Raw genomic sequence first — 27,118 nt, 5'->3', positions numbered from 1 at the left:
TTCATTTTGTCACGTCGGATGTGAACCCAGCGACCAAAGCTGTTGTTTCTGCTGCAGAGTCCGTTTAGAGAGTGCTAAAAGGAATACAAAGCTCAGGATTCTTCCCCAGAGTCACATCAGCTGTCAATACTTAACGTGCTTTTAGTTTGACGGCCGGGTAGTCTGCTCTCTGAAGGATGCTGTCTGTGAAAAAAGGGTGGTTTATGACCAAGTACATGACATTGCAGGTATTCCCATCAGCATTAGCTGTACTTTGTGAATCGTGCACATTGGGTTCTCTAAACACAACTGAGGGACTAATCCAATGTGTCCACAAGAACACCCGTAGACATGCAAGCAACTATAACTCATTTCATAGTGAACCATACAGGCAGCAAATGGCTGTATCTATCTTGTTTATCTCTTTAAAGGATCAGGATTGCACTGCGATAAGGGTTCAGCTGCACAATACAGCAACTCCTCTTTGATTATGAAATGCCTCGAGAGTCAGTTAACGCTCTTTTTTTCTATCAAAGGGTGCATATTTTCACAGGTTACATGTCTTTATTTAAAGAGGCTGATCGCTGCCAAGCTATCAAATGTATCCCATTGGGATATACTATATATATAGAATAGGGGCCAGCCTCTCTTCAAATAGACTAAGAACAGTAGGGGGTCAGGGAGCCCACTTCAAACCTTCACACTGACATCAAGTACATCTTTCATTGCTTTAATCAGCTGTTGAATAACAGATCACTGAAGGCCCGTTCCCAAGCATCCACAGTTAGATCATGTTTAAACCAGCAGTCCAAAACAGCTGAGGGAAAAATAATGAACTGATTGGTTAACATGGTAAGTGCATATATACGACACATTTAACAAAGCAAATGATTAGAGTAAAACATTTCAATTGGCTAACTTTTGAAACAAGAGGAAATATATTTGTGTTTTTAAATATATTACACAATGTTGAATTCATTTTTACCTGCACATTTCCTCTTGATCTTAAGTGTTTTCTAAACACTTCTTGCCTTGACCTCAGGTTTTTATTTCAAGGTTAAATAAAAAAACGGGGCACATTGCTGAGTTTTGCTCTGAGTGTTGCTTTCCATCACAGGTGCGGACTCTAGCCAGGACGAATGAAGCTCGAGGTCTCCTGTGGCTGATGGAGGAGGAGGCTGTTCAGCCTGGAGGATCAGAGGAAACCATGCTGGAGAGACTCTTCAGCTACTACGGCTCCGCACAGGGAGAAAACAAAGGTGAGACCTCAACAGTAGCTTCCTGGAACAACAGACAGCCAGACATACTGCTGACACTGTGGAGGGAATGTTTCCTATGTGTTGCAGCAGCCAGTCTGCTGCTGCGAGGAGAGAAGCCCCACTTCTTCCTGTTGGGCCACAGCCACGGGACTGACTGGGTGGAGTACAACGCTCAGGGCTGGCTGAGCCATGCCAAACACAACCCTGCCACCCAGAACGCTGCCACTCTGCTGCAGGACTCCCAGAAGTACGACCGCTCAGCGATGAGTAATCCATGCAGTTCTGTTTATGTGCTGCACATTCAAAAGTCCACAAGTGAGCTGTCATGTTTGGGTTATCTCTCTAAACTCGACCAGACACTGAATCCCCGTCATAGCAGTCTTTATTTGAGAAATTGCTTGTGAATTTAAAAGTAACATCAGTAAATCATTAAAGGAGGAGTTCACCCAAATGTACAAAAGAACAAATTCTTTCATTCTGCAGAATTGATATCCTCCATGCAGGTAGTTATGGTTATATTGTTCCTGATTTTGAAATATTCCTCTTTGAAATTTCTGCTTTCACCCTGATATAGTGGAGCTGAATTGAGTTATTTGTAAACCAGTAATCTTCATTTTAATAACTAAATCCCACGCGGAGGGTGGGCGTTACGCTTCTCCTAACAATCCTGTGAGTCGGGTTGGCGTCAACAGCTGTAACCGCCGTACGAGAGCAGAGCAGAGACTAACCAGTGGGGCACGCTCACATGCACAAAAAGGACATAAACCAATCCTAATCAAACTCAGACCTAAAATATCCATAATGAATTAGAAAAAAAGAAAAACATTTCGGAGCAGATATGAAACCGATGCCTCTACAAACAGCACAATATGTCACTAAAGCAGTCAGACCAGTTACCTGTATATTATATATACTCCGTCTAGTATATTATGATTTGGTGAGGGAGAACAACGTCCTGCTAGTCATGTACATGCGTACAGAATACACTTCATCCCTCCTCCACAACAGGAAGAACATCAGTGGGCTTTTCATGGGCCGGGCCAGCGGCGCCACAGTGTTGTCTGGCTCCATCGCTGGTTTGGAGGGCAGCTCCCAGCTCGCCCTGCGACGAGCCACCAGCATGAGGAAGACCTTCACCACAGGCGTGGCTGCAGTCAAGAAGAAGAGTCTGTGTATCCAGGTGAAGCTCCAAGTGGTAAGTGGAGCAAACAGTGATTCAAACTTGTACTTCATTCATAAAAAGCCCGACTAGTCAGCTTTTTCTGGGTCAACAGTAAACATGGTTTCCAGTGTTGAATGTACCTGAACAGTCATCTGGGAGAAAGTATTGTTATTTTAGTTCTGGGTATTCAGATACTGACTGAGGATTTGCTGGAAGTGGATTATCCATATTAAATACTGATTCCTCGTCACTGTTTTAAACCGTGCCTAAACAGTTTGGACACTGTCTGGAACAATCCCATTTTGTCTCAACCTGTGCTAAAGAATGTTTGAAGAATTATTTTGATTTGTCCTCATATCAGTTGACGTCCTAAAATTTGATATGAGTGTCAATATTGGGAACAAATGCTGCTTCCCTTACTTTTGAAATCTCAAAACATGCAGTACATGGTCATGTGCCGTGTTTCTTTAAAAGCAACTAGACACTGTAAGTACAATATAATATGCCAGTTTATAAATATTGTGTCAGCCTTTAAAGACGTTTCGTATTCTACTAAAGACCTTATAACTGCATTTTCAAGCCCCTGCACAGCCATAGTCCACGCTAAGGAACGTGCAGATGTTGCACAGACTATTTAGCTGTTGTCCTATCACCAAGCAGAAGCTGATATTTGAGTCCCGTCCTTTCTGTCTGTAGGATGCTCTCATTGATATGGTGCGTCGTTCCAGGGTTCACTTCATCCACTGCCTGCTGCCCAAAGCAGAGGCAGTGGGTGGTGGAGGTGAGCCCCGTGTGACGCATGGAGAGAGTCCGGACTCAGGTCTGATGACTTTGGACGTGAGCCTCCTGAGAGCTCAGCTCCGAGGATCCAAGCTGCTGGATGCACTGCGCATCTACAGGCAAGGTAATAAAGCACTTTTGAAAACCTTGATATGAATTAATAATAAGAACTCTATATATTTTACATGGAAAGTACTACTCGGTCTATGAAAACAGTTTTCTTTATTGTCATGTCTGAGAAAATATGGATGTCATAGTGATGTCATTAGGGTTAACTTGGATGGGACCTGTGTTACAAACCTATGGTATACAATTTGAAAGATATTAATGTTAACTGGCAGCATGATCTAAGGCAGTGGTCACCAACCTTTTTGAGCCCAAGATCCCTGACCTCCGCCTTCATGACCGGCAAGATCTACCTATTGAGGCGCTGAGAGGAAACGACTGTCCAGACTGGACTTACAACTTTTTATTTGGCCTAATTGTTATTTTGGTCCAGCGTTCAAATTGATGTGATCAGGAACACAGAATTTAAGTGTAATATAACAAGTATGATATTTGATAACCGCACACAATATGAACAAGAAAAAACACATTTGCAATGAGCAGCTGGATGAACTACCAATATAAATGTTGTATTTATTTATATTTCGTTGCCTCTGTACCTGTACTCTAGCAATGACAATACATTGAATCCAATCCAATTCCAACACAACACTGACAACATGATCAGTCAATGCAACTCATGTAAGTTCAGCTCATGTGACTCCAGTGAGTGTTATGGCTGTGAGTGACTGAACTCTGTCTGTGAGCTTGTAGTTAGTTCATAAGCAGACAGACAGTCTGAGGCTGTCTGTGAGCTGCTGTCAGTAATTCAGCTCCTGGTCTTTGATTTGGTGATTTTCTCAACTCCACTGACGAGTTTTTAGGGGCAAATTTGATATTCATGAAAGTTTTCTCATTTGGGATTGGTTCTGAACTCAGACCGTTGGTGATTACATTCACATCAACTCTACAGACATCCTCAGATTTAAATAATTATAATAATAATAAATATGAGAATCACCATTTGTGACTCCTGCATCTGTGCTTTTTCAAATAATAGAATAAATACAATTGCAATCACTTTCAAGTAAACCAGATTGCTCTATCAGACAAGAAAAAAAAAGCTCAATGTTGAGCTTTTGTTTTGAAGGACAACAGCAGAAAAGCCCAACTCACGGAGGTAGTACCTGGCAAGTCGCCAAGAATCTCGGCTGTCGCGCATGCGCAGGCGTAACCTGTTAATGCCGTAACGTAAACATTTACATTAAGGTACAGGCATTTCAACATTTATTTATTGATGACTTAGTTTTATGTCGGTGTACTTTGAGCTTGTGTAATATGTGAAGTTATCAATAAAGGTCTTTCTTCATTTTCCCCTGCGCCTCAACTGTACTATACGTTCCCCTCTCTCGGGGACAACACCGCTGTCAGAGAACCCGTTTTCAGGCGTTCATGAATCAGGCGGAGATCTTTTCTGACGTCAATCTTCCAGTCAGAAAGAAAATGTTTCAGAAGACACTTCAGAAAATGTTCGAAAACAAGGAACAATGTGTTTCTGAATTTATTTTCATTTTATTTTGGAGATCGACAGGGAACGTCTCCGAGATCGACCGGTCGATCGCGATCGACGGGTTGGCGACCACTGGTCTAAGGAATAGTTTTTTTTGATGCGTGGGAAATGTAGGTTCTGATGAATCTTGTAGCTCGGCCAATTTAAGGCGTGAGGGCTGTATGAATTGGAACAGCTATCAAATGATTTCCATCCTACCTATAGTACAGAGTATCTGTTGGTAACTTTCCGACTCTTATGACTTCTGGTAGGACCACAAGGCTCATATTTGGCCCGGTTTTATCCAGTTTGTATCTGCCTACCCTCTGCTGTTATACAGGTAGTATTTACCATAATTATGCCGATGACACCCAGTTTTATGTCATTTAACCCTGAAAGTCAGCCATCAAAAGCTGGATTCTGTTTGTCTTCTTACTATTGAAATGTTATCAAACTGAAGTATCACTCTCATCTTTGACTGGGTAACTTTGGTTTGTATTTCTGATCTTTCAACTCTTTACCACACATGTACCTGTGAAATTAGCTGAAATGGTAGAGCGCCTGCTTAGCATGCGAACGCAGAGGGATCGATACCTGCATTCTCCACAAGTTTGAAAGACTTTTGAAGGGCGACTGTGGCTCAGTGGTGAGTGGGTCATTCTCCAATTAGAGGATCGGCGGTTCGATGCCAAGCCCATGTCGATGTGTCATTGGACAAGACACTTCACCTCAAAAATGCTCCCGTAGCTGTGTGTGAATGTTAGTTAGTCCTGATGTGCAGGTGGAACCTTAGCTCCTCCCATCAGTGTATGAATGGGTGAATGATGTCATGTAGTGTTGAAGCGCTTTGAGTTGTCGGAAGACTATAACAGATAGATCCAAGTACAGGACCATTTACCTGTAAATCATTTTGTTGTGGTAGTGAAAGGTGACATAGAAATATAACTCAGCGTTGCAAATCAGAATATTGAGACCTCTGCTTGATTTTGACTATTGTCTGTAATGAATCTCCCAACTTTAAAGAAGTACAATGCTCAACCCACTTAAAACGGGTCCGCGACCTACTAGTGGGTCGCGACCTACCAGTTGAGAATCACTGATCTAATTGTTTGCATCCAGTGATGCATTTAACTTCAGGAGAGTATCTGCAGGGATGTTGATAACCTGTCCCCACTGCTGTTACTGTCATTCAAAAAGTGTATCCTTGTATATCCTTTATATCGTTCTTATGGTTCGTGCTTCTCTAAAAGCTCGAGCTCATTTGCACCTTTGCCACCTAACCTTGGTGTACAATGTTTCTCTGTTCTGCTCCCTCCCTGCCTCCAGGATACCCAGACCACTTGGTGTTTTCTGAGTTTCGCAGGCGCTTTGATGTCCTGGCACCACATCTGACCAAGAAGCATGGCCGCCACTACATTGTCACAGATGAGAAGAGGGTGAGTGTTTGACTGCTTAGCTCCGATACTTTTGGAAGGATAAGTAAAAAAAAAAAAGGAATTTGGGTATCAATCCAATGAAAAGACTAAAAACAATCATGTTTACAGATGATCAAAGTTACAAGACATTCAATTAATATGACAGACATTATGAATAATGTGTAGTGGCATGGACCACGATCTAGATTTCCACAATCCATGAAACAGAAGAAGGTAGAGAGGAGGGGCATCAGCAGGGCCATGGCAGGAGGCCACATGGAGGACACATGGAGGACTCTTGGTACCTTATACATATTAATATTGTATATGTTTAACTACTCCCAAACATATTTTAATAATTTTTTATTTTTGTTTTTCGACAGTAGCTTAATTTACAAAGTATACATCAGCACAGGTGTAGTATCCAAGCATATTTGATATAGTATACAATATCTATACATATTGTATATGTGTAACTACTCCCAAGCATATTGTTGAATAACTGTCTTTGCATTATATATATATATATATATATACATTGTTACAGTTACAACCGGCCCTTTGAGGGCAGCCATGACGCTGATATGGCCCACGGTGAAAATGAGTTTGACACCCCAGTTCTACAATATAAAACATAACTTTGATGATGTCAGATTGTTTGAATGTTGAAAACCTAAAGTCTGGAGATTCAGTATTGCTCGGTTTGCCCTCTACATTCTAATCTCCCTGTGTGAACAGAATCCCTTTCTTCCTCCTATCCGCTGTCCTCTTCCTGTTCCAAGAGCGCTCTTGTGTATAATTAATTATGATTGCACAGGCTGGCAGCATATGGCGACTGTACTGATTAATTACCAGCAGTGGAGAAGCTCTGTCTTTCCATCTCTCCCTCTCTCCCCTCCCATTCCCTTGTCTCTTTCTACTTTCTTTTCTTGTCATTATCTTTCCATTCCTTTGTAAAGGAGGCAGAACAGTTTAGGAACATCCCTGAGTGTATGATTAATGCCTTCTCTACGTGCTGCTCAGTGTATAGCAGCTTTGCACAAAGGTGCGAGGAGCCTTTATGTGTGGAAGGTGGGGCTGCTGGAGGAAAAACATCTCTATGTTAAGGCATTCTACAAAAATGTATCTTCTTAGAAAGTAAAGAAGGTTTTTTTATCCAAACACCTGCTTGGCTGAATTTCTGCCTGTTTGTGCGTTCCAGTTAAATTTAGAGGACACAAAGTCAATGAAAGGAATAGCAGAGAACCGATAAATATTTAACTGGATTCATTAAGCGGATTAGTGAAATCAAAAGCCCTCTCTTCAACACTGCACAACAGTGGCAGTAAAGTGGCTCACAAGATTGGAGATGCACTTAGAGAGGACAGCCAGTCAGAAAGAACTAATGGTAGCAGTTCTCTGGGAAGTGGAGAACGAACAGTGGTGAAGAAAGAAAGCAAGGGAGATGGGTGAAAGGAGGCGACTTGAGATAAAGAAGGGTGAATAATTGGAGAAATAATATGAAAGAATTGGTTTTCAGTAGAAGAGAATTTTGGTACGCTGAGCTTCTTTCTGCTTGCTGGCGGCCCAGTTCTGTCAGTTCTTCTTAATAGAGTGTGATGTGGACATGATGTTAGCAGCCAGATGGTGGAGCTGACAGGAGCTGTTCAGACCAACCAGCAGAGGGGAAATCCAGCACATTTCCCAACATTCCTGTCAGCGTCCTTTCCCTTAGACCTGACATGTCGAGTCCTACTTTCATCAAAACTTCGAACAGAGGGTGGTATCTCAACAAGGGACTCACAGGAGACAGTGATAAGCTGCACTAACAACCTTTTATCTGCAGTACATCCCATCTAATAATGTTACTTGATGGTGTTTGTGAGATCTTACCTAAAAATGGCTAACTTTGAGACGGCAAACAATAGACATAGCATCCACAGAAACAAAAAGAAAACATAGTATAACAAATGAACAAACGCCATGAAAAGCCATTTGAGACATGATTGAGAGCAGATGGATGCTACATCTAGAAACCACATCAAAGATTGTGCATTAAAAAAAATCAGACCGCTGCGTAAACCTTAAGACCTTCTGAGTTGTAAAGTACAACACAGACTGAGATTCAAAATACACAAGTGTTTTTAACTTGGCCTTTGTTCCCCTGTTGGCTGGAACTAGGAGGGGGGTTATGTTTGTCTGACTGCTTGTTCTGCTCTTTCTAGGCAGTGGAGGAGTTGCTGAAGTCCTTGGACCTGGAGAAGAGCAGCCACCACATGGGGCTAAGCAGGGTGAGTGGTTCTTCATATAACGGCTGATTCCATAAAGCTGATTAATCATGGCCTGGGCCTTTAATAACTGCAGAGAGAAGCCTTCACTTGAAACAGGCATGTATCAGAGAGAGGATTGTTACTAGAAGTGTTTTTCATCAATGATCTGTCTTGGTTTGCTTTTCCTTTTCGGTTGACGCTGGTTTTCTGATTGCGTTCCAATCGTATCTACTTTGCCGACCTTGCCTTCTGTCAGTGAAACTCCCTGCACTGAATCCTATGTCTGTACCTTTGATAATAGATAACAATGGGTCCATTGTCGGGCTGAGATCAATACATCAGATCAATTTACCGGTAGTTACTGCTCTCTCCGTTGACTGTCACATTTATATGTAGTTCCCTCTGCAAAAGCCCCGATGATGAGGTTGATGGTCCCTTCAGCTTCTTAATCGTGAGCGACAATCAGATACAGTTCCACCTGGATGGAGTAAAGATTACTAATGTGTGTCTTTTACACCATAAGTTACACCATAAGCTAACGGCACTCTACATTCCATTCATCTTACCACAATAACACAAAATCAGAAGTAAATCAGAATTCTTTCACGTTGTTACTCGACAACATGAATGTAGCAAACAATCCATAATGGGTGTTTTTTTCTATTATTGTGGACTTGTGAGGACCATTATCGTGGCCAACCAATATCGTGATTAACAGTAATTGTGTCATATTGTCCAAGCCTAGCAGGAAGTGTGGAGCTTGACAACAGTCAAAAGAACAGCAACATAGAAGAGATCTGAAATAGTACATGAATAGAAACAAAGGGATATCAAACATACATACCTCCCTTTCATGCTAGGCTTTCAATATGAAACATGTGCAGGAGGTTTTGAGTGTCAACTGAAGCTAAGTAGTCAATACAAACTATTCTATAGTAGTCAACAAAGAAAGCAGCAGTATGATGTTGTAGTACTCAACCTCAATGTTCTGTATTAGAAACCAGCCTTTTTTTGTTTATCCTGGAAATTATTTGAATGCTTTCATTCAATGTTTTCATTAAGAATTCGGGCATTGACCTGATCACAAGTCTTTGTACTTCCTGGTTTCAACAATCATTTTTGTCACCGTCACCTTCAAAACTGGAAATTCTCGAAAATCGTTGTCAGTGCGTACGGATACAAACTTACAGCTCAGGATTCTCCCCTTCGAATTTTGCCCTTACATTTACGAAGCAGCATCCACAAAGTCTGTCCATCCCACCAACATTTTTTCTGTTTTTCAATTTCTTCTCAGAAAACCACACTTTCTATTGCTTTTATTAGTTTGAAGCCGTTGCCAGACACACGCCACACTATATCAGGGAGAGCTGTGGCAGCTCGCCCTGACCTTCCGTTTCTGGCAGTTGCATCTTTTATGTTGCCATCAAGCAGTCTGGGCTTCAAGTCCCAACATCTTTTCACTCGGAGACTCAATTAGACAATTAGAAAGTGTTTTCTATTCTACTCACCGACCTTTCTGCGCCACTTTCGAGTCTTCCATTCTCACCTTCAGTAGTCCTGGTGTGTTCTGTTTCCATGGGAACCCTTGCCAGATTCCAACTCTTTGAGATAAAAAAAGAGCTGCTAATCACAAGGAAAAAGACAGGCTGATGGTTTTGTTAATTAGAGCTGTGACTGTCTGTGGAATAAAGAACAGTGAGCGCCTTGAGCTGTCAATTAGAGAAGCGTCTTGGCAGATATTGCAGAGTTTAACCTTGCCTGAGTGTTGGTGTGTGTCAGTCTATACTTGGCCTGCTACTTTTCCAAAGTTCAGAAAGAAGTTTAGTTCCGTGGTGATCGTAACGTTACTAATGCCTGTTGTTCCACATTAGTAGTCAGATGAGACACACAGGTCCAACCATCCCACACACTGGTCCACTTTATATAATTGTACTATGTACCTCATGCAGTGGGGGAATCATTTTGAATAATTTATAAATGAGCTTCATCAAAGTGGAGAATACCATATGATTAATACACCAGCATTACATGACTTGTGCGTCAGTCCACATCTTCTCCTACAATAGATGCTGAGTCGGGTTCAGGTTATATGATGTCCCTTCAGTAAACTTGTTATCCAGTTTACATTCCAGTTGATGTTTGGCCATATTCAAATACCCAAACTGACGATATTGCTTTCCGGTAAACAAAATTATTAGAATGTATCATCCAAGGAAAGAGAGACACACATCGACTGAAAGGCAATTTCTTGAGAAAAAAAAGTTTAATGTTCTTATCTAACTAAATGTTCTGCTTCAATACATATTAGTTGGCATTTAGTCTTTGAAAAACTATATTTTCACTGCGGTCAAACACATTTACACTCTCCCGCATGGACCTTTTGTTTAGCTGAAAAGAATAATACACAACATTCAAATACCTCAGTTTTGTTGTGGGACTGATTAAATTCACCAAAAATGAAAGTGTCACCCATGATGACACATAAAGTGTGGAATGTGCAGGTGGCTGCGTCTCCTCCAGGCTGCCAGACGACCCACCTCCCACTGCCAACTTGTACGTGGCGCTCTGCCTGATATCATGAAACTGTCCCGCACTGACAAATAGGTCTCTGAGGAGCACAGCGTTCATGTTACCCAGATGTGTTCTCTCCTCCCCGGCTGGCTTCACTTCATCCGCCCATGACAGACACTTGTTCTTCATACAACAAAATAGCAGCCTGGCTATCATTGGAAATGTATAGATATACCTCATACGCACGGTTCTTTTTGGATACCTTACTATAATATATCTCCGCTGTTCTCAAATGGTAAATGTCTAATAAAAGAATTTACACAAGAACAAAAGGAAATTGAAAGTTAAGAAATCTGTTGGAGCAAGTGAACAGTTTACGGTTCCTGGTAAACCGCCTCCCAAACAACCTGACATAGCCATCACTTATCTCTATCCTGGTTTAAAAATAAGAGCAGATTCCCATGCCAAGTTCTTGTCAACTTTTACGGAGGAGCAATAAAAAGCATTCTGAATACAATCATTACAGGGTGATTAAAACCAACCAGAACCTCATTGGTACCATCTACTGAGCATCAGTGATGTTAGTGACGAGAGGAGCCTGTGAAGATGAAAAGACTAAACCCATCGAGCCACAACCTGTTCACCTGCTGTCATCTGGAAAGAGATGCAGACGTATCAGCTGATGAACCAGCAGACTTCAGAGCAGCTTCAGTTCGTCCTCCTCCCTCCACACATGATGTTGTTGGGTTTCTTCTGAGGTTTATTTTCCTATGTTGCAGAATGGGACTGTTCCACAACACAAAATATTATGTTGTGCAATCCTGTTAAACAATCACACTTAATGAACCATGTGAACTTAAAGCTGCTCTCTGATGGCTGAAATAATTATTTTGATCGTTATTTAGATTAATATTACTTAACATAATTATTCATTGATTGTAGGTACTAGTATTTGTATTGAACTTTCAAATTTAAATTTGAGTCTTTAATTCGAATCTCTACATGTAAATATGACTGATAATATGACTGATACTTATTCACAGTACAACCCTAGAAATGAGACATAGACATGAATAATCCAAAACTTTCTACCCATAATTAATAATTAATCGCGGAAAGGTAGTGCCACCCCCACTTCTTTTAAGTAAAGACCAAGTCACTTGCAAACAATCTTCATATAGCAGTGATTCTGACTAATAGACAACGTGTTGCCTTTCAAAAGAGAACAGATCCATGGATATCTTCCAAATGGTTCAGCTTTTAATTGACTTTAGTCATTCCTTGGATCAGTGTTAACGGCTAATCTTACAGGAATGGTAAAGGGTTGAATTCTGTTGTATTCTGTTGGAGCTGTTCCGCAGTGACATGACAGCTCCCCAAAACTTAAAGCCCAAACATCTGGATCGCCTCCTGATGGCAGTTTAGGCAGCTCTTAATTTGATATGCAGCAGCGTTTTCTGAGCGGAGCACACATTAAAACATCAATATCATCGTCAATCATGTTCATTTAATTGTGCGTAACTTCACTATATTTGTGTTTGTACGTGACCTCGATATGTGGGAAGTCTGGTTTCCATGTGTCTCAACTCTCCCTCTCCTCCTGCAGGTGTTCTTCAGAGCGGGGACTCTATCCAGACTGGAGGAGCAGCGAGACGTTCAGACCAGGAGGAACATCTCTCTGCTCCAGGCTGCCTGCAGGGGATACCTGTCAAGACAGGCCTTCAAGAAGAGGAAGGTAAGGCTGCTGCTTCAGAGCTGAAGCCTCTATCATGGAACATATTTGCCATTTTTACTGCACTTTAGGTGACAGGCTTACCTGATAAAGAACGTATGTCAAATATTTGGAGTAATGGATACATGGTCTTTCGCTTTAACCCTCATCCCACCAACTGGGCTCCCCACAGGACCCAGAGGTGTTTTCCCTGTCATATTTCACAGATGCTTTATTATATAGAACTGCAAAGCAAAGGATCTCTTCTCTCCTTCATCTCAAGAGTCACTCATCTGATCTACGTCACACTTCGGAGATGCCTCGCTTTGTCGAATTTGGTGCAATTTGGACACAATAAATGTTCAGGGTTGGGCGGGGCGCATCGGCAGGGCCATGGTAGGAGGCATCAGACCCAGCCAGGTCCAATGGATAAGCCTATAGCAGCATATCTATGAGACATAAAGTCACAAAGAATCCGGGGAGGCAGAGTTAGTAATGTGCCATGGCGAGATGTAAATTCATCCATAAGTAGAGAGAGAAGAGGAGAGAGGTGCTCAGTGTATCCTAAAACGTCCCCCAACAGCCTATAAGCAGGGGTGCACATAACTGGTACGCAGGTACGCATGCGCGAAGATAATCAACAATGCGGAATGCCACTTGTGTTACTTCGCGCCTTTGCGTACTTGACCGATCTGTTATTGATCGTCTCTACACAACAACATGTCATTTCTGTCTCTACGTGTCGCGTTAACACTTCTCGGCTCTCCGTCTCGCGAGCGCCGCAGAGCTACGATGCCGGCGTGTCACTTGCCCCCCCCCTATCATTTTGACTTGGTCAGCACCCCTGGCTTAGACCATCAGCGGGGAGTTGCGAGCCATGTTGCAGTTATGTGCACCCCTGCCTATAAGCCTATAGCAGCATATCTAGGGGCCGAACCATGGCAAACCTGATTCAGCCCTAACTATATGCTCTATCAAAGAGTTAATTCTTAAGTCTAGTCTTAAATGTGGTGACTGTGTCTTCCCCTTAAGATATGACGGTACATCACCAATCAAGTCTTTGTAGGTGAGGATAGAATTTTAATTCTTCAGACCGCTACACAGTCATTCTTTTAACGGCCACCAGTTATTATCATGTAATTGTTGAGTCATTTTTCTGTGACTGTTCAAGCGACTAGATGCTCATGCACATTTTGTCTAAAAAGTACAAGTAAATCCAATCATATGTATAAAATATTCCGAATGATGACATTTTATGGATCAGAAATTGTTCCTAGTCTACTCCCATTATCTTTTTGACAGCCACATACAGATGTGTCCTGTTAGTCTGTAAGCAGTCCTTACTCGCTTCGCGTTACTCGCGCTCTTCGTTGCGTGATGGTACGTACACACCAAAAGACCAAAACGCGTGCGTTTACTCGCTCGACCATTTGCCGTGTTCACGCCATAAGCGTCGCGACGCAAGGGGCGGAGCTTATCTCCGTGGCTTGCCTCCGTAAAAACCTTTATCATTTTCGTCATCCACCACGGAAGAATTAACCACTATTTCTGCTTTATACTTGTTGAGGACATCCCACAAACGTCGGAACATCTAACGTCCTCGTGTTTGGGTTCATAACATCACCCGTAGGCTCACACAGCTCGGTCACTTTCACCGATTAAGTTAACTTAGTTAAGTTACATCTGAAAGACCTCCGTTTCCAGCGCTACGAGAGCGGAATATCTAAACGCGTGTTATTGTGTTCATAACATTATTCTTTTTGTTCTGATTCAACAGCAGCGGGACAGCGATGACGTGCGGAGCAAATCAAGAGCTGATTGGCCCGAGTTGCGAAATTATCGCCTCAAAGTTTAAATATTTCAACTATGAAAATTGCGCTGCTGAAAACGCGCCGCTGTAAATGCGTCGCACACATTGCGTCGCCCCAAACGCGCCGCCCGGAAAAATGTCGCGTCTGTACGTTGACTTTTGATGGGATTCGGTCGCGCGAAAAAAATCGTGTCGCTTTTGGTGTGACCGTACCTTTACTTTGGTCGTGTTACTCGCGTCACGTTATTCACCGGACTGCTTGTGGTCATTCGCTTCAACGCTGACAGGCTTTCACAATACAGCGTCACGCAACTTCTTTGTGCGATTGAGGCACATTTTTTGCTTTGGTTACTTGCGACCATTAGCATCTTTGCATCTAGTGCGTAAAAGATTTGCTTTGCGTTTGATGTGAACACAGCATTGTTCTAGCGGGTTGAAAAACAAGCTGGTGCAAAGATTTCAAACTCACTGCGTACCAAATCAGTACCGTGTCTCACTCCCAAATCTGCAACATTCAATTCTCTGTTTAGATGCAAGCTTTAATTTGTTTACTGCTAATTTATAATTGTGTCATCGATAAATGTCCAGCTACTCAGAAAGGTAGATTAAAATTCTCTTCACATTACCACAACACAAAATCAATTAGCTTGATCCTCCATCTAGTTCATATTATTCTTGCTCGGGGGAATGTCGCCCGTTTCCTTCCAACAAGTTCTCTCTCCCTGTCTGGGGGAGCAGCGTTCAAAGCATTCCAGGAAATAAGTGAGGCGGGGGGTGGGCGATGAGGATGGGAAAAAGGGGAAAGGAAGGGAAGCTGGAAGAGAGAGAATGCGCCTTGCCATGGGGGAACAGACAAGTAGAAGATATCCGCTGGCTGCTTTGAAGCCCTGCAGCCTGCCGCTCCTCTCTGTCTCTTTGACATTCATCGGGAACCGTTGAGAGTGGAGGATCATGGGGGATTCCACCGCCAGCCAACCAACACTAAGCCTAATTAAATAGTTGCCTAAAGACAGAACCCCCCGCCTCCCCCAAGTGGGAACAGGTGGGCTCAGGCAGACACTGGTGTGTGTGTGTGTGCGTGTGTGTCGAGGTGTAAAGGAGAGGTAGAGGACACCCGTGACGTTCCAGTTTGTCATTTGAAGTGACCACTGTTTACTTCTACCACAAGGCACACTTGCACTCTGAATTCATATTATTCATGTCCAAGGGGTTGATGAGAGCAGAGCAAATACTGGGGGTGGTTTTACCTGCTGCTCGTGAATCATAATCCGCTGCATTAAGTTGTACATTGTAAGTAGGCTGAGCACGCCCGGGGCATATTTGTGCCAGCAGAACACAGCGTTTACACCTGCCTGTTTTAATGCATATAGAAACACTGAGTAGAAATACAGAAAATGAAAAGAAAATCTGAATAATAGATTTTAAGCGTGGCTTATGCTGTGTTCACACCAAAAGCGCTGCAATTTTTCGCAACACCCAAAACACGTGAGTTTACTCGCGTGATCATTTTCCGTGTTCACACCAAAAGCGTTGCGAAGCTCCGCGAGGGGAGGGGCTTATCTCCATGGCTTGTCTCCATTAAAAACTTTATTATTTCCTTCATCCGCCACGGAATAACTAACCACTAGTTCTGCTTTCTACTTGTTGTGGACATCCCACACACGTCTGAACATCCAACGCCCTCGAGTTTGGGTTCATACTATCACCCGTAGGCTCACACAGCTCGGTCACTTTCACCGATTAAGTTAACTGTTACATTATATCATATATGTATATTTCTACATAACATCACCCGTGCCTGTTTTATTCTCTGCGATTCCGGTACTCATAGAGGTATGAAAGTGCTTCGGGTGCCCGCAAACCGTAACGATGAGTGTGTCCTCCGGCTTGTTCTGATTCAAAAGCAGCGGGACAGTGATGACGCGGGGAGCAACTAAAGGGCTGATTGGCCCGAATTTCGAAGTTATCAGCAAAAGTTGAAATATAAACTAGATGCAAAATTTGCGCCGCCCGGAAAAATGTCCCGTCTATCGCAACCACACAAAAAATTGCGCCGCTTTCGGTGTGAACACAGCATCAGGAGTAGAGTCGGTGTATCGATAAGAGCACAATGCAACTGGAAAGTGTGCAACAGAATTCCGTAATATATCAGTGGCAGCAGGAGAAAACATCAGATAGTGTGTGTGGAGCAAACTAACAGATGTCATATTTCCATCATGTCAAACTTTTGGAAAAAAGCCCCAAAGGTTAGAGCTTTATGAAAAGTCGAAGTATCTACCCTTAAAAGTCCTGAACATGGATAGAAACAATACATTTGATGATACATTTTCTTTGAATTCAGCTCTCTTTAGGAGTAAATAAGACATGAACAGAGTACAGCTGCACACTGACCAGTAAAGCACTCTGAGAGCGGTCATCAGAGGCATTCTCTCTTTCTTACGTATCCTTTGCCCGACAGTTAGTGATTTCGTTTTGGGCATCATAATATTTCGGCAAACTTCGTCTCTTTGTTGAATGAAGTTTATATTTTTCAAACTTCAAGTACCCTGTGGTACAGTAATGCACATTCAGTCGTGAGAGGTGACATACTTTCAGGTGGGTAGATGAAAGGAGAGATCGGTTCAGCGAGTGATGCAGCTTCCCCGTCCATTGTTTCAAGTGACTAATCCAGGTAAGATTAGGTGAGCCAGGCTTCCAATAAAGTCAGATACTGAGCTGCTGCTTTACAGTAACCAGGTTACTACAGTGCATGTAACCATGTTCTCTGACTACCTTAGCAACCTGGCTACTTCTGTTCATGTAAACACACTGAATGACAGGAAGGATCCCTCATCCAGGAGGAGCTCTATGTAAAGCACAGCAGAATAATTACCATAGTAAATGAATAAATATTTTTTGTTCATAATATTGGTGCAGCAATCTGCCTTAAATCCAACTCTATTATAAACTGAATTAAGGTGAAGTCTGTAACTTTAACCCGTTCACCAGCAAAAAGGAAAAAGACCAATATTTTTTACATCAGAAGATTATTTTTTCTTGAATAAGAAATGATCCAATTGAATCGAGCTGAAATAAGGTAAGTGGAAGACTGAAGGAGGAGTGTTTTTTGGTCCCGGTCAGGAGTAGTGTGGGAAGTGTTCAGATGAAGAAGAGAGTTGAATGACCCAGATCAGTGTTGCTCAACCTGCTCTTCTTTCCTTTCATCCTGCCACATCGATCTGTTCCTGTCCTCAGTCGTCTCCGTGTGCTTTTTAAAGAGCTACTGGTGTTACAGAGCAAACGGACCTCTCCAGTTACATTAACATTTCTCACATAAAACTGTCAGGTCATCATGTTTGAAAAAGAGACCGATTTTATGAGAAACATTTGTGTAATCAGGACCTCCAGCCATGCCAGCTTTTGCTGTAGAGAGCAATTTATCCTAATTGTGTGTTTATCAATGGCTCTCCAGAGCTCTCTAGATTACCTGCAGTGAGCTTCAACAAGCTGCCATTAATGGTGTCACTTAAGCTCGAACGATTATCAGATACAGCCATCAGCCAAAGTAAAATAAACTACTGCTGCTGCTGTTTGAACATGAGATTTCTTTTTTTTACATTTAAGAAATCATGTCATAGATGATTTTAAATCTAACTTCCACAGAGAGTAGCGTGTATGGAGAGATATCTGTTTGTCACACCAGGTAGATCATCCTAGAGAATAACCCTGTTCATGATCTTTGGCTCGTGTGTTCTAGCTCAGGCATCTAGAATGAGCTCATTGGAGAACCAATGCTCCTCCACAACAAAAGTAATCTGGTGAAGTGGTTCATTGTTTTTTGACGAGCCCTGTGGAGGTTCTGTTCAATTGGGAGGAGACCAGTCTGCTGCCATCCTAACCCTTACCCAGATAAACCACAGTAGATAGATGGCTGGTCAAGTGCAGGTCAAACCTTTGCGATTTATTAAGCAAGTCCTGTAGCAAGTTCAGGGAAGCCAGAGAGTCTACTAAGTTCTATTGCAAAGGCGTTGTCACTTTATTGAAACCCTTTATGTTTTAAACCAATTGCAGGACACACACTGATTCTGTGAATCGATTGCTCTCATTCACAGTATTAGGGTTGTGTGGCTGCAATTACTGACACAATTGTGGCAACTAGTAAAGACATGTGTGGTCTGACGCAGAGGCCACCACATCCATGCTTTTCTATAGACACATCAGCCCGTTGGTTGCAGTAGTCAATGCAGTGTCCTCTTTACGGTTCTAATCAGCCCTTTTACTGGTTCATGTGTTGACAGATCCAAGATCTGGCCATCCGCTGCATCCAGAAGAACATAAAGAAGAACAAAGGCGTCAAAGGCTGGCCGTGGTGGAAGCTCTTCACCAACGTTAGACCTCTCATAGAGGTGCAGCTCACTGAGGAACAGATCCGGGGCAAGGACGTGAGTACGCACACACACACACACATACACCCCCATGGGAGGGGCTGTAGACAGACCAAACTGTGTTTTGTTTACTAAACTTAAATTCTTGTTGAGACCTAAGTTTATTTTGAATAGACACTATATAGATAACAAATGGAAACTGACAGGCTAGAGGGGAACCTAGAGCATCACAGTTTGAGGCATAGGCCCGCTGACCAAGCGTCTGTATTTGATGAGTTGGGAGTGAGAATGTGTTTAATTGGCAACAAGCTCTTGCAAAAGAAGTGCAATGTAGCATTATAAAATAAGAACATTTTATTTTCTCCCATTGGTCAGTTCATATAGAAATAGAGCGAGTGTAGTGACTTGACTGAATTAATCAACACATTGACATTATTTCACTTGATGTGTGACGGCTCTTTTTCTATTTCGCCAGATCCAGATTCAAAATATTATTTCATATTTTTCATGGCATTGGCTGGTTATTTTGGCACTCTAACATTTCGTTAGAGACTAATAGGATTTCTACTTTTATTGAGATATTTACAATTATCATTGTTTGATAATAAAATGTCTTCAATAAAACTGCATCACATCCATTAAATAAATGTCAGCGGGCGTGTACACGGAAAGCCCCATAAGTAGATGACGGTGATGAGTATGAGTTTGTATGCTGATTAATTCCCTCCTTTTTTGTATCCTCACTAACATGTCTCTCTACCATTCTCTATCTCTGTGTTTCCCTTTCAGGAAGAGATCCAGCACCTGAAGCAGAAGCTGGAGAAGGTGGAGAAAGAGAGGAACGAGCTGAGACTCAACAGCGACCGCTTGGAGAGCCGGGTAAACGCACAGAACCAGACGGACACAAGTACAGAGCAGGATTATTATGAATGACATGCTGTCCACACGTTACTACAGCAGCATCGGATGCTTCCTTTAGTCAGACCTACAGAACCATTTGAACTAAAAAGGGAATCAGACTACCCATGAAATGTAAACTTGGTGTGATATTTCACCACAGTTAGCTCAGTTGTTTGTGCCTATTATTTCCTTTTAAGTAAATTCCTCACTTGTACAGTTGTCATAAGCACTGAAATAAGCTGTAGAGACCAAACCCAGTTTAGTACCAGGCTGTATAAACTGATCAGTTATTCCTGCTGTAAAGTTGGGTATTGTAACATGGTGGTCTCTGTGACTTCCTCTGGGGGCCATTTGATGAAGCATGGCCAAGAACAAAAACACACACTTATTGACAACATAAATCCTCCAAGCTCTCCATCTATATATAACATGCTTGATACCTGCTGTGTGTGTGTGACCGACTATGCATATGTGTGTGTCTGCGTTGCATCAGATCACAGAGATGTCATCGGAGCTTGCTGATGAGCGTAACACCGGGGAGTCAGCTTCCCAGATGCTAGAGACGGAAACGACTGAGAGACTGCGCCTGGAGAAGGACATGAAGGACCTGCAGGTACACACACACACATACACACACACACACACACATTCGTGTGTGTAGAATAAGAGAGTCAGGTTGTGCTCAAACCATTAAAAGGTTGCAGTCTCACTCTCAAGCTGAGGTTTGATTAAAAGTGTCACACACCGTGGGACTAATGTCTCACTGTGTTCATTAGCGCTCCGACCCATTCCTTCGCTTGATGCTTTCTTCAGACCGGAGTTCCATTAAGGCAAATGAAAATGTAACTGCCTTATTGTGATTGCAAATAAAGATGGATGACACTTTATAGCCCAATTATCCCTTTAGCAGTAGGGTAATAAAGTTTTCTACAACACAGCCCATTATGCCACTTCACAGTGAAGTTTAATTTTAATGCGCTTTGTAAAATGTAATTTAATGACTCATTTATATATATACATTTAACATTAGCACATAAGCTTGAATTATTAAAAAGCAGAACTATTAGCCAGCCCGCTGCTTTTCTCCTGAGAGATTTTATCGTCTATTTGAATATTAATGTTGGAAGATGTGATTTAAAATTCATCTTGGATAATAAAAGGCTGTCTCTATTTAAACATCGCTGTTTTGTTCAGACCTTCAGGCAGTAATAATTTAAGACCCAGGAGATCCTAACACACAGTTTATTGAACTGCAGTAAGGTCTCGGAGGCATTCGAAAGGCAGATTTTGATCCAGGCTTGTAGACGCTTCATAGGCATTGTTTTTAGGGGTTGATGCATTTATTTACTCTTTTTTTTTTAAAGCCAAGTATGCACATAAAGGAAATAGTTGATCCCCCCTCACCCCCCTGCTCAGCATCAGATGCTGCAGTGAGCCAGCAGGAGACACGGCCTGCTGTGCTGTAAAAGCTAACTGTCGAAATGAATGTTTCACCCTTAACACAACAACATCTTGCTTGTATGTGGCCTTTAACCTGTTTAATATCGGGGAGTTCAAGCACCGAACGCTGTCTTTGGTTGAGCAAATAGACCAACTCACACAGCGGAAGCCTTGTGTGTGTTCCCGCTCAACTCTACGATATATTTTTGCAGAGTGCTGTAAATGTTGTTCACCGTCATTTAAGGTGCAGTCGCTCTGAAGGGATTACTTCACAGCCATTTTGTAGAGGAGGGATGATTACAGCAACCATTAACCCTTTCAATGGGCAGCATACATGGCAGATGACTTAAAAACGACCTACGCCTTAAATTCACTCAATACATATTCTATACAAACGGCATGTCAGCCAGCATTGACAACCGCATCAATGACGCTCACCAGGCATTCATCTCTTCAAGCCTTTCCACCAGCTTTCTGTTTCTCTGCACGTACGCACACACACACGCACGCACGCACAAGTGATTGCTGGAAATGTGGAATTATATTGTCATGCCATTTCTCCACCACTGCCCTTAGAGGTGATCTTTTTTCCCTTTTTTATCGGGGGGTTGTTGGTTACATTTGATTTTCCCAATGACGGCCCAGGTGGCTATGTAGGATTAAGATTATTTTCTTCTTGTGTGGAGAGTGGGGAGAGGCACAATGTGGGTTTTCATGGTTCATGTATGTTGGGAATGTTGCCCTGCACCATTCTAACTCACTGTCAGCCAAAAGTAACAGTTAAATGCAATTACTGATACCGACTTCATTGTGACTCGTTCAAGTGAGATCAGCACAGGTGAAACTAATTACTTTAATGATGGCTGCATTCCATTTAGGAGAGTTAGCACTCTGGGACACAGCTAACTGGGACACTTAAGGGAACATAGCCATTGGTAATATTATTATCTGAAAAGGGTCTCCCAACATGTGTTATGGTCAGTTCTTTCAATAATTGTTTGTGCTTTTGGAATTGAATTAAAGATTGACTGCATTATTATTGTTTTTTAGAAGTGACACTCTAAACATGCATGTTGTGCTCCGCAATCATCACAGCGTCATCTGTGGAGCTTTTACTCTCAGCCGGAGACATTTTCACGTTCTGTGGGCCCCTGAGACTTAATGCTGCTCAGAGTCTCTGTGGTGTCTGCATTTCCCTCTATTTGGGCTCCAACACGCAAAAACCTGCAGGACTTTTCCATTAATCTCCGCAGGCATATGTGTTCACGTTGTCATAGAAACCATTTCCTCTCTCTCAACCATCAGGCCAAGTTTGACAGCACGAACAAACGGATGGAGTCCATGGAAATGGAGGTGATGGAGGCTCGACTCATCAGGGCGTCTGAACTCAACGGAGAGATGGAAGATGACGACACAGGTCAGACACCATGTAACTCAACAACAGATGTTCTTCAGCACTGCAGAGATTCTGATTTGTGTGTATGCTGCTCATAAACGAGTACTACTACCCATAGTCAGACTTAAGTTGAAGCTGCTGGACGCCCATACAGGTGTTTAACAAGACTGTGTGGGCGTTACAGATCAGTCTTGTTCCCCCTGCGTAGCGATGAGTCAACCCAATGGTCCATTGAAGAGGAGGCATTTTTTAATCTGTCAGTATTTTTACATTAATATTAAACGGATAGATCTCTGGAAGCAGAACATGTTTCAACAAATGATTAAGAATTAAAAATGAAATAAAATTCAACAAATGCGTTAAATGAGTGTAATCCCGACACGTAGTCACTATGTTGACAGGGAAAATAAAATGATCACAATTGCAAATCGTCTTTCAGCAACAGTAAGAACAAAGAATCACCAGAACGTCATCAAAAAACACATGTGACAGTCTGCACACACACTACTGAACTGTGCATACACACACACACGCACAAGCACACACACACACACACACACACACACACACACACACACACACACACACACACACACACAGAGGTTACAAAGGTAGTAATTAATTCCCAGACTGTCGTCTTTAGTGGTGCAGCAGGAACGGTAGGGATGGTGTCCGATCGATGCTTTGACTAAAGCCAAGAACGGGCCGTCGTGAAGTAGTACATTATAAATCGATCAGTTACAAGCGAGGAGTGAAGTGGGGATTCGGCAGCAGACGCCCTGCAGCCAGGCTTCCAGCGGCCTTTGTGTGGCATGCCGACTCTGTGAATGTTGAATTGAATTGATGAAGTGTCTCCATGCTGTATGGTGCGAAGCAGAGCTTTGACTCATGTGAACTGGCACTGCGTCACAATCATGGCAGTGTTCTTCATGTCAGACGCAGAGTACATTCGATGTGTGGGCTGTGTCACATGACCTCGACAACTGAGAGCATTGGAGCAGACTTCTTCAGGAAAGGACAGGAGTCTGAAATAGTGGATACAGTTTAAAACTGGCTAAAGTTGCGCTTCATGCATCGAAAAAATGTGTGTTTTGTTAAGCAAAGTTTCAGGATGCACTTGGCACATCTATAGAACTATTTCATCGTGTCCCTTTATAGACTTGGGTGACGGCAGCAGAGGAATCCACCAATGGTTGTGCTCCAACATCATATACAACTAAATGTGGTTGGTTAGTCCATCAATTACCTCTGAACCACGATACTTCAGGGTCCCCCGGATAATTTCTTATTTATTAATGGCCCCTTCACCACCTCCTCCTCCCCTCTGCCCTCACTTGGACCACTCCCATCTCCAAACACTGCCATGTTTTTGATCTAAACTACAAACGTGTCAAGTGTTTGCATCAACAGATCACAACATGATAACCATATATAAGAGGCGAAGCTATATATATTGTTTAATTTTGTTTAATGGATTTATTTGACAGACAGACTGACTTTTTCCAAGATCGCTGTTAATGTTCTAGGTTCAATTTATCCTTAACAAACCCAATTCTGACAGATAAATCCAGATCTGTCAGGTCTGGCTCCAGGACATCATGAGCTGGCTTTAACTGTTTTAGGTTAAACTTCCACAGCAGGGAATATGTTTCACCCGTCCAGATATGTAAACCTGTAAACGCAATATTCATGCAAACGTCATGCACATTTGCTAAGTTTGGTATGAAACTATCATCATTCCTTGCTAATATAGTTTGTGACAAATGTTTCCTTTATGAAAAATACATGTTTTAGGAAGTTGTCTGTAAGCATATTGAGATCCAACAAGGGGAAGCTGATGTGAACATGCTGATGTGACAGGAGGAGAGTGGAGGCTGAAGTATGAACGAGCCATCAGGGAGATTGAATTCACCAAGAAGAGACTGCAGCAGGAGTCTGAGGACAAGCTGGAGGTGGAGCAGCAGACCAAACGGCAGCTGGAGAGGAGGGTGAGTGTCCATCATGCACGGTAGATATTGATGCATTACAATTAGAAGTTATTAGGTATGGAATTAAATCATTTGTTTTTTATGGTACGATATACACTACGGTTCAAAAGTTTGGGGTCATCCATACAATTTTGTGTCTTCCATGAAAACTCACTTTTATTTATCAAATGAATTGAAAATTGAATAGAAAATATAGTCAAGACATTGACAAGGTTAGAAATAATGATTAATATTTGAAGTATTAATTTTGTTCTTCAAACTTCAAGCTCAAAGGAAGGCCAGTTGTATCGCTTATATCACCAGCATAACTGTTTTCAACTGTGCTAACATAATTGCACAAGGGTTTTCTAATCAGATATTAGTCTTCTAAGGCGATTAGCAAACACAATGTACCATTAGAACACTGGAGTGATAGTTGATGGAAATGGGCCTCTATACACCTATGGAGATATTTCATTAGAAACCAGACGTTTCCACCTAGAATAGTCATTTACCACATTAACAATGTAGAGTGTGTATTTTTGATTAATGTTATCTTTATTGAAAAAACAGTGCTTTTCTTTGAAAAATAAAGACATTTCTAAGTGACCCCAAACTTTTGAACGGTAGTGTACATCTGTAGTCACCTCTAAGCTTCTTGTTTTATTGCAACACAAATATGTTCAATTAATTAAATGTACAGCTCTGAAGGACAATTCAACATTAAACAAACTGGAAATGCTGCTAATAAGACTATTCAGATCAATTCTGTTAGGTAGTGATTAATGAGGGTACAAAGGAACCACGTTGTCTTAAGACACAATTCTACATTTTACAACAAAGAAAAAGTCAGTAGAATGTCGATGTTAAAATGTTGTGCTGCTTTGCACCTGCAGACGTGGAAACTCGTCTGCATTGAGGTGTCTTTAAGGTTTCAGCTCAATCATCGTGTGTCTCTCAGCAGCAGACCGCTCTAATCCTCAGCCAGTAATACCACTGATATCTACACTGTGCACATGTTTCCTCTGATCAGTGTATACAGAAGTACACATGAAAATGTTTAAGTTGAATGCTGACTTAGTAAGTATCAACATGTAAATTAAATGATTACTAAAATGGCAGTGCAGGGATAATTTTTCCGGTGTAGTTCGTTCCGCATTGCAGGGCATTTATGTCTGTGCAGTTCTCAGCAACAGGATGTGCAACGTGTTGGAAAGTGTGTTTTTCCTCCTCTAATTAGTTACATTCGTGTGTTTGTGCAGATCAGCGACATGCAGGCCGATAACGACGAGTCCCAGAGAAACATCCAGCAGCTGAAGAAGAAAACCCAGCGACTCACATCTGAACTGCAGGACACCAAACTTCACCTGGAGGGCCAGCAGAGCCGCAACCACGACCTGGAGAAGAAGCAGAGGAAGTCAGTACACACGCACACACACACACACACACACACACACACACACACACACACACACACACACACACGTTAGCAGCTGTACAAATGAGCTGGAGACCTGTCTCTGTTCTCTCTGCACAGCAGGATGCTATAACCAATCTGGAACACAATTCCGTTTTTTCTATCCAGTTATTATTGTTAACACCACTGGACCCTTCAGAGTGTGTGGGAACACAGCAGGGGGAGGTGGTGCAGCTGTGTAAAGTCATGTGGAACACCTGCTTATACTTATACAAGACTGTGTGTGTGTGTGTGTGTGTGTTTTGCTGGGATCATCTATGTGACCAGCTCAGTACATTCTCAATAACTTTCACATTACGAGTTATTTACTCTCAAATGTGTTCAGAGTGGTTGTGCTGCGTAACGGTGTTAATCGGAGGAGTGTGTGTTGGCGTGCAGGTTTGACAGTGAGCTGAGTGGAGCCCAAGAGGAGGTGCAGAGGGAGAGGAGTCTGAGGGAGAAACTGGCCCGAGAGAAAGACGTGCTGGCCGGAGACGCCTTCAGCCTCCGACAGCAGCTGGAGGTTGGTGTCACATGTTTGTGGGGTGATGCGAATCTGCTTTGGTCATGATGGGACTTTCTTTTGATTCAGTTTATGTTCATAGCCAGACAAAGTGGCTCCACTTGACTTTTTAAATCAAATAATAGTATGATAATAATACCCTTATTCCTCTGTAAACATTATGTAACAGCCTAGAGTGACTTTCCAGTCACTCTGTTCTGAAGCTACATTTAATTATAATTTTTATTCTTGCATGTTGGTCTCATCATGTAATGTTCCAAAAGCATCGAGAAAAGAACAATCAAAAAAGAACACAGTCCACATTTCTCCCTGTATGAGTAACTCCACTGAGCAGTAAATGGCCATGTGGCCACTAATTCATCCTGATCATTTTTCATCAGCACTGGCATTTGTAACACACTTATTTTTACTGTGGCGCATTGCATTGTGGGATTGTACATGGACACTACTTTATTTGTTCTGACGACACTGAAGAGTGAAAACATTTATATTTACTGCACAATGTTTTTGTAAAAGACTAAATCTGTGAACTGCGAGCGAGCGAGCAGGTTAAGAATTTGCGAGTGACTTTTGCTCGCGGAATGATGTAAAAGTGCTCGTCA

The 27,118-nt window shown here is 42.2% G+C and overlaps 1 protein-coding gene across 14 annotated transcripts in view; it reads left to right on the top strand.

Annotated features, from left to right (window-relative positions):
* LOC130210401 (unconventional myosin-XVIIIa-like) overlaps window positions 1-27,118 on the top strand; it is a 118,340-nt gene that overhangs the window by 57,515 nt on the left and 33,707 nt on the right. For 13 of the 14 annotated variants that reach the window (XM_056440654.1, XM_056440653.1, XM_056440656.1 and 10 more), the window contains 14 exons: window positions 1,097-1,238; window positions 1,326-1,485; window positions 2,247-2,433; window positions 3,097-3,304; window positions 6,101-6,210; window positions 8,394-8,459; window positions 12,556-12,684; window positions 18,748-18,891; window positions 19,624-19,713; window positions 20,228-20,347; window positions 22,480-22,591; window positions 24,431-24,558; window positions 25,800-25,954; window positions 26,393-26,516. In XM_056440654.1, coding sequence (XP_056296629.1) covers window positions 1,097-1,238; window positions 1,326-1,485; window positions 2,247-2,433; window positions 3,097-3,304; window positions 6,101-6,210; window positions 8,394-8,459; window positions 12,556-12,684; window positions 18,748-18,891; window positions 19,624-19,713; window positions 20,228-20,347; window positions 22,480-22,591; window positions 24,431-24,558; window positions 25,800-25,954; window positions 26,393-26,516 — 1,875 coding nt within the window. The remainder of the gene's footprint in view (window positions 1-1,096; window positions 1,239-1,325; window positions 1,486-2,246; window positions 2,434-3,096; window positions 3,305-6,100; window positions 6,211-8,393; window positions 8,460-12,555; window positions 12,685-18,747; window positions 18,892-19,623; window positions 19,714-20,227; window positions 20,348-22,479; window positions 22,592-24,430; window positions 24,559-25,799; window positions 25,955-26,392; window positions 26,517-27,118) is intronic. The other variant, XM_056440647.1, reaches the window with a different exon arrangement.

This window comes from Pseudoliparis swirei, chromosome 20 (genome assembly GCF_029220125.1).
Source record: "Pseudoliparis swirei isolate HS2019 ecotype Mariana Trench chromosome 20, NWPU_hadal_v1, whole genome shotgun sequence".
Taxonomy (NCBI): Eukaryota; Metazoa; Chordata; class Actinopteri; order Perciformes; family Liparidae; genus Pseudoliparis; species Pseudoliparis swirei.
The sequence above is the reverse complement of the archived record's forward strand: the minus strand, read 5'-3'. Positions and strand labels throughout refer to the sequence as shown.